Source organism: Myotis yumanensis, unplaced genomic scaffold, assembly GCF_028538775.1.
Source record: "Myotis yumanensis isolate MYYU_CA2020_CCGP unplaced genomic scaffold, mMyoYum1.0.hap1 SCAF_15, whole genome shotgun sequence".
Classification (NCBI taxonomy): domain Eukaryota; kingdom Metazoa; phylum Chordata; class Mammalia; order Chiroptera; family Vespertilionidae; genus Myotis; species Myotis yumanensis.
Window position 1 is genome coordinate 13,862,919 of NW_027223766.1, and position 8,353 is coordinate 13,871,271.

The window sequence follows — 8,353 nt, forward strand, 5'->3', positions numbered from 1 at the left end:
CCCTCAGCTGGCTCCACGCATGGAGAGCTGAGCATACAGCACCAAGTGATACTAAGCAACGTGCACCTTGAAAGAAAATTCCTCCCAAACGTGCCCAGTCTCCATCTGAAGCCAAGACACTTGAAAGGTTCTGCATCTAGAGCAGGAATGCGGAGTGCTGGCCCCGTGCCTCCTGTCAGCAGCCACCTCCCCGCTAACCGCAGGCTGGCAGCGGCTCTCAGGAGGCCTTTGAGCCGTCAGAGAAGCATTCATCGAAAAGATTTAGGTTAGACACATCAAATTTCTCGTGTTTATCACAAGAAATTGAGCTATCTTTCTCGAATGAGAGGAAATGCGCCATCTGGGACAATACATGGTTTTATTTTTTTCACAATAATAAGGACATCACATGTGTTCAGTCAACTATTGAATAAAGAAAAAAATAATTTATATTACCTACATTCTCTTCTATGTGAAACCCAAATAAATGAAATCAGCATTTTTCATGATTCCCAAGTCAGAAATCATTGTCGGCAAGTAGTTTATTGGTTATTTCCGAGGGTGAATTAATCTATTCCCCATTCATTCACTTGAGTCATGCTTTCTGTTATGTTACTACCTGCTGCGACTTGGTAGCTAGTATTTTTCTCTTTTCCAGAAAAGCATAAGAGGCCGTGTTCCTTTGGCTTTGCCAATAACATCTGCAGGCACCAAACAAATGAAATCGGCCACATTATCAATATAGCTGTGTTGGCTTATTGAAATTACATTACACCTTTTATTTTCAGCTTTAAGTGCATCCTTATCTTCACGCTGCCCCTCACCTGCCTTCCCACCATTCTCTACTACAGTGGTCGGCAAACTGCGGCTCGCGAGCCACATGCAGCTCTTTGGCCCCTTGAGTATGGCTCTTCCACAAAATACCACGTGCGGGCACACATGTACAGTGTGATTGAAACTTTGTGGCCCATTCACAGAAGTCGGTATTTTGTGGAAGAGCCACACTCAAGGGGCCAAAGAGCCGCATGTGGCTCGCGAGCCGCAGTTTGCTGACCACTGCCTAGATGTGAGGACTGCTATCTCACACACTACACCTCCGTTAGTTGTTACTGCCTGTCACTGTATAGATGTAGGTGCCCAGCTCCCTCCTACCTGTGCCTAAAGCAATGGCATCTCTGACTCAGTGGTTGTCACCTCTCCTGTCACTTTCATTGCTGATTGAAGTCCATCAGTTGCCAGGATCATCTTTCTAAAATGCACTTCTGACCCTGCTCTAAACTCCCACAGTCTCTGGAAACCCTTTGCATTAAATGATCCTCAGTCTCCTTTCAAACTCCCCCTAAATCTGGTCGATGGACTGTGATTTCTCCCCTGGCAGTTTTGTTCAGGCCTCGCTTTAACCTACCATAACAGCCGACCCTTCCCCTTCCTGATCAGGAGTCTCAATGCCCCTTCTCCAAAGAGCTTTTTGATTTTGTCAACTAGAGATTATCACTTCTTTCCTTGACTTCTCCATGGTATTTATCTGGACCTCTTTTATTACATCAATCTTATGCAGCAGTGTATTATACTGAATTATATGCTTAGTGGTTTTTTTCCTGTTTGTTTTGTTTTCTTTTCTACTGTTTTGTTTTATACTTTAAAGACAGAGATTCATGTTATTTTTGGATCTCATATTCTCAGGGAGGGACTTCAAATTTTCTAAAGTTAATTTACTCAATTGACTTGGATTCAAAGAAGATCCTACAAATTTTACTCCATGTGTGAGTCTTGCAATTTCATTCTTTTGGGGATAATTCTTATTCTAAGAAACTAGTGTGGTTTGTGGTTTAGAGTCATGGTTTAAGCTGCCCTTAGGAAGAATGAAAAGCAGCTGGTGTCCAAGGAGCTCTGGAAATATGTCAATAAACTAATTGGAGAACAGAAGCCAAGAGGAGAGAAGTTTGACTTGCATATCTTAAGCTCTATCTATATAATGACTTTTTTGAAATTATGCAAAACTTATTTTGGGTGCATGTGATAAAGTATTATTATAAATGATGATAAAATTTCTGTAAAAATATAAATTTTACAGTTGCCCCTTGGTATCTGTGTGAGATTGGTTCTAAGGCTCCTACAGATACCAAAATCTGTGAATGCTCTTTATATTAAACTAGAGGCCTGGTGCACAAAATTTGTGCACTTGGGGAGGGGAGTGTCCTAAACCGTCAGTCGGACATCCTTAGCGCTGCCACCACTGCTGCACTTCCAGCTGTGAGCCCAGCTTCTGGCTGAGCGGCACACCCCCTGTGGGAGCCCACTGACCACCAGGGGGCAGCTCCTGTGTTGAGCGTCTGCTGCCTGGTGGTCAGTGTGTATATAGCGACCGGTAGTTCTGCAGTTTGGTCGATTTGCATATTAGCCTTTTATTATATAGGATGGTCTAGTCTTTGCAGATAAGATACGCACATCCTCCAGATATTTTAAATCATTTCAAGATTGCTTATTATGCCTAACACAATGTTAATACTTGTTTTACTATAATATTTAAGGGATAATTATAAGAAAAAGTCTACATATTATAGGTCTGACTATATAGTATATGTCAGCAACTATGTAATAGGCTATTTCAAATATATTTGATCTGCTGTTGGTTGAATCCATAGTTGGAGAACCCATAGATAGGAGTGCTGACTGTCATATCAAAATTAAAGCTACTTAAAAATAGAGATAAAAAGATGACTAAACCATAGACTTAGCACCCTGAAAGCTTAAAATAAAGAAGTTTGCAGAAATATACAAATAACTGTAAATCCAGTTCCATTTTGATGAGAGCAGTATAATAGACATATAGGTTATGGTGCTTCAAAGGAGAAATCAAATGAGGTTGTGATCATAGGAAATATCAACAAAGGACACGCATTCTGATTATAACTTGAAGGGTAGGATTATAGATAATGGCAGACATTAATTAGGAAACATTAGAAGGAGAAGAAATGGCATAGGAAAAGGTTCTGAGAGAGAAGTTGGGATGAGAGAGATTACCAGTCAATCTGGTGTCATTAGGAAAAGCCCTGAGCTGAAGACCGCCTCCCATGAGGCTCCCATGGTGATATAACTCACTGATGGGGACAATTTGTACACATGGCTGGTGGCCATAGTGAGCTAAGTGAACCAAGTTTTTGAGATACAGAGTAGAGCTGGGGACTGAACTCATTTTCAAATTGCTCACAATCCAAATCAATGTTGAACAAGTTAAAACAAAGATAACTGTTCAATTGAGATCTTCATTTTTTACCTGAGCTTAGAGATTAAAGTCAACTACATCCTGACCTACAAGCTACCTATTATATTGTACCTCCCTCAATAGTTTCTCTGAGTCTTCTTGAGGGGTCCATTGAATTATTTCCATGGGTCAGTTTACTCAGGGAGGTCTACAATTTCACTACATGAAGCATATTTTTTAATGGAACTAATAAATTTCCTGTCTCAGGGACTTTGTCCTTCCTTACTCTCCCCTCTGCTGGGAATGATCTTCTCTCACCTATCAGTGTGGCTCCCTCCCTCCTCTCTCTCCAGGATACTCTCACTGAGCTCTTCTCTGACCACCTTATGAAATTTCACAACCTCACCACAATCAGCTTTCTGTTTCTTTATAATCTTATTATCTTCTGATGTACTGTGAACTTTATATATTTATCTTGTTTATTGTCTGATTCCCCACCCCAGATGGCTAAGGAGTGTCTGTTTTATTCATGAATGTTTCCCTAATGCTTAGAATAGGGCCTATGTATTAAATTAATAAATACTTATGCAAATGAACTATATGCAGTGTTTATTTTTAATACATTTTTATTTATTTTAGAAAGAAAGAGAGAGAGAGAGAGAGAGAGAGAGAGAGAGAGAGAGAGAGAGAAAGGGAGATGAAGAGAGAAATATGCATGCAAGCTCAGAACATCGATCCCTTCCTGCATGCTCCCTACTGGGGAGCAAGCCTGCAACCCAGGAATGTGCTCTGACCTGGAATTGAACCAGTGACTTCCTGGTGCATGGGATGACACTCAACCAACTGAGCCATACTGGCTAGAGTTAAATGCAGTTTTTACATGATAATTGAGACAGTCATATGTTGCTTTATAGGACTTAACTGTTCTAAATACTATTTTTCATTAACTTTCCTGAGTTAAGGAGGATTTATAGAGCATCTATCATCTAACCAGCACCGAATATGGTTCTTAAAAAGTAAATTATATGTAATAGCTCCTGTATCTGAAAAAAAAAGAAGAGGGGAATGGCAAATAAAATATGAATGCTATAGGATTTCAGTTGGCAACGTAAAGAAGAACACAAATATATCCCAATATCTCCGGGGGTTGCCTCCAGTAGAATGCTTGCTAGATCTAAATACATGTACATAGATGTTCCCAGTACAAGCATGGGCTTTGGAATTACACAGACCTAAATTCTAATCCCAGTCATCTGGTTCCACATGGATAACAACCCACACCACCTTGGCCTATTCATGAACTTCTCTGGGTCTCAGTGATTTCAAGGGTAAAAGGAAGACCATAGTCTTAACCTCACAGGAAAAATGTGAGCTATCAAATGAGGTCATCTGTGGAAACAATTAACCAAGTCCTTGGCACATAGAAGCAATTAAATAAATAACATGTGGAATGAATTAATTCTTGATCAGTGGGGAAAGATATAACTAGAAAAATGTGGCTTTCTTCATCCTATTTCTACTGTGTTGTACCCCACCTATGCCTTTATTCATGATGGTTCCGCTTCCCTCCATATCATAAAATTAGTGAATTGCACTTATGTACTGACAGGTTCTTATGTAAATTATCATTCCCATTTTACAGATAAGAAAATTGAGTCTCAGCAGTTTAAGTAACGTATACAAGACAATAAAGTAAGCAGCAGAGTTAGGATTTCAACCCAGATGAGCTCATGTCCAAAGCCTGTTCAGTTGCCTTGAGTCTCAGACTGCTTAGTAATGTTATCCCAGCCCTAAACCCACAATCTGGATATCACATCTTTCTGAGTTCAATAGAACCTTATGCATATTACTCCATAATTGAGGGTAATTTTGAAAACATATTTGTTTCTCTTCTCTCTATGTCTATATGTCACCTTCTAGAAACACCTCTTCAATGTGCATAACTCTTACTACTTCAGATCTTGAATGGGTTTTCGCTGGGCACCTTTCACAAGAAGTTCATGGAAACCCATAAAAGTTAATGTTTATTGAACATATATTTTGCAGTAGGCTTTGGTCTAATTGCTCCACCACTCAACTTACACATTCCTCATAACAACCCTGTATAGCAGATACTACCTTTATCTTCATATTAGAGATGATGAAATGAATGAAGGAGTGAATTCACTCATCTTCTATCCCAGGCCTGGGGTTTAAACCCACACAGTTAGGTTCCAGAATTCATAGTGTTAATCATGAGGCTATATTGCCCCTTATGCTCTAGGACTGATTACATCTCCTTTTCCTATTTCTTTAAAAAATCCAAGGAACATGCATTTTTATAGAGTCTAAACTGCACTCCTATGAACGATGACTCTCCTACGCTTGGCAAGCCTTTGATTTCCCTCTGACAGTGATAGCTGCAATTAGTCAAACTTAAAAAGCAGACTTGAATAAAATAGATGGAATTTATAATCTGATCGGAATCCCAAAATTTTAGGTCAGCACTTATGAAGAGTTGTTAGTGGTATTTCCCCCCCGACACACACACAAACCCATCTTAGAAACACCATATCGGTGGTCTCCATTGCCTTAAATAGGCTCCAAGCTGTGCTCTTAGAAGGTACTGGAATTTAAACCATAACCTTGCATAAATTCAAAACCAAAAAGAAACATTAAAAAGACATCTATCCTTTCAATACCATCCCAATTTGAAACGTTCTAAGTAAAATGATTTCAGCCCAGAGAGCCTATTTTAAGAGAGAGCAAAGAATGTGTTCAGAGCAAGTTGGAACAGCATGCAAGTCAGTGCACACTGGCTCCCTGCTCTCTGCGGGGCAGAGCAGTAAATCACCAGGAGGCAAGAGCAGCGTGTTCCCTGAGCACACTGTACATGAGCATCAGAAAGAGCTTTGTCCAAGAAAGGGAAAGGACTCCTACCCAGACAATAAATCATGCCCGCAAAACCTATAATTTGAAAAAAAAAATGATTTTCAATAAATGTCTTAACTGGGACATGTGGCTATCAGCTAAACAGAGCCCCCAAAATTTTCCATGAATTTTTTTTTAAAGTGGACCTTCCAACTGTGACCAGTCAACACACCTCCCCCTTTACCTTTGTTTCTTATATGAGACCTGATTCATGGATGGTTCTGGAACCCACAAAAACTCATGAGACACCCCCACCCCCCTTTCCTTCTGTAATAGGACAGCGCCTAAGCTTACCAGACACACAGAACAGGTTCTTGTAAGCAGGTAAAAAGCGCCCCGCATCTCATACAGACACTCTTTAGGTTCCTCTCATGTACGATTGGAACAAAGCATTCTCAGGACGGACAGAAAAATTCCTCTTACCATGTATTCCATGTTGGCGGCCGGTGGGAACACTTTGCCCCGGACCTGGTTATGATAGTCAAGGATGGCGATCATGTCATTTTGCGAAATGTAGCGCTTCCGCCTGGCTTTGGGGATGTCCGCAGAATCGAGCTGAGCTTTCAGAGCGGCTTCAATATCAGTGAAATTATTGGTTGGCGAGGATGAGTCAGTGGAATTGAGTAAGACAACAGCACTTGCCTCACACAGAAGGGAGAACAGGAGCGCGCCGCTGATGGCAGAGGTTGCTGTCATTTTGAGGCTGGAGGGAGGCACCGAGTTCCCTTTGCTTGAAATCAGAAAGGTAGAATTAGGGTCCAGGAAAGGGGGGAGATGGGCCTGAGAATGTGGATGTACAAGTTGTTATTTGGGAGCATTGCTTGCTTTGGTTTTCTCCAAAATAAATAAATAAATAAATAAAAAATCCAAACACATGTTGAATTCAAGCCTAGGAGACAACCTATAGTAGTCTCTTTGCATTTTGTTTGGTGTTAATGAGACAGACTCCTAAGAGGAATTTCCTACAGCTAGAGAAAAATTAACAGTCTGACTAACCCTAAAATGCATGTGAGCTTGTGAGCCGTTTGTCTCAAATTCCTGAACCACAAAATGCATTACTGCATATGTATTTCAGAGGGAAATCTTTAGAAATTAAAATTCATCTGGAGAGTGGAGAGGGAAAAAAAAATGCATCGCAGGTAACAGCAGAGAATGTGCTGATAATGTCTCCCAGACACATATGGACACCAAGTGAGAGAAACATACAAACGAGCCATAACCATCCAAACTCATTTCTAAAAGTAAAAAAATAAAATAATAAAATAAAAAGTGTGAGCTACTTTAAAATCAATGCATGCAAAATAAACTTGTTGAGCTAAATAGCTTACCTCTGCACAATGCCAAAATGAATATTTTGTTCTTCCAAAAATGTAAAGTCTTTGCTAAGTTGTAGTATGAACTCTTGTAAGAGGAGTGTGTCTTACTACAAACTCTGAGAGTAAAAGTCTGCAAGGTTTGAAAGCTGCTGGCTACAGGAGCAGCTAACAGCTTTTATATGTCCCAGTCGGCAACGTCCAGAAAGGGCAGTCTTTCTTAGGGTCTCTCCCAGCCAAAATCAAAGGGGAGGGGTTTGGGATAGAAAAAGAAAGAAAAAAAAAACCAGTGATTGGGTGGCAACCTTTTTTATGTGGGTGGTGAGGAAATTGAGTCACACCCACAGCTTACAAAGTACAAACCATAAAAGACAAACCCCTTTTTCTTTGGGCTTCTACCTTTACTGTGAGTGGTTAATTTCCCCCATTTAATAGTTTCTAGTTCCTGGTTCCCATACAAAAAGAAGAAAGAAAGAAAAAAAAATAATAAGAATGTGAGTTCTTGAAAACACAGATGCCTGAGTAACAAGGAGTACATTTTTTAAGATAGTACATGACACGGGAGCTGAAAAGAGCAAGCTGATATTAAATCAAAAGATCAGCTCCCATAGCTCATCTGGGTGGCCACAAATATGATTCAAGAGAGATGCCAGCCAAGTCCTGGTAGCCAAGCTATAGCATATGATATTAGGGTAATAGATGCTCAAGTGGTAGTTCTCTGTCTCCAAGTGGCTTTATTCCTCTAGTTTCTATATTTATTCTCTCTTTTGTTTCATCCCCCCACCCCCTTTTCTTTCTCTACAAAGTGAGGCAGCAAATTACCTGCCTTGTATGTAATGCAAATAGACAAGCCCATGGCAAATGACGGCCGCCAAGATAACATCTGTTTCAGGTTTAGGAGCATATAGTTGAAATTTTAAGCAGAGAGTGGCTCAGCCTCTCAGGA

General features: G+C 40.3%; 1 protein-coding gene across 1 annotated transcript in view; it reads right to left on the minus strand.

Moving 5' to 3' along the window:
• The window catches only part of PI15 (peptidase inhibitor 15), a 28,306-nt gene extending 20,773 nt beyond the window's left edge, over positions 1 to 7,533 (minus strand). The window contains exons 1-2 of the mRNA XM_070392213.1: positions 7,423 to 7,533; positions 6,518 to 6,824 (exon numbers count right to left, since the gene is read on the minus strand). Coding sequence (XP_070248314.1) covers positions 6,518 to 6,790 — 273 coding nt within the window. The 5' untranslated portion in view covers positions 6,791 to 6,824; positions 7,423 to 7,533. The remainder of the gene's footprint in view (positions 1 to 6,517; positions 6,825 to 7,422) is intronic.
• Positions 7,534 to 8,353: the final 820 nt, after the last annotated feature.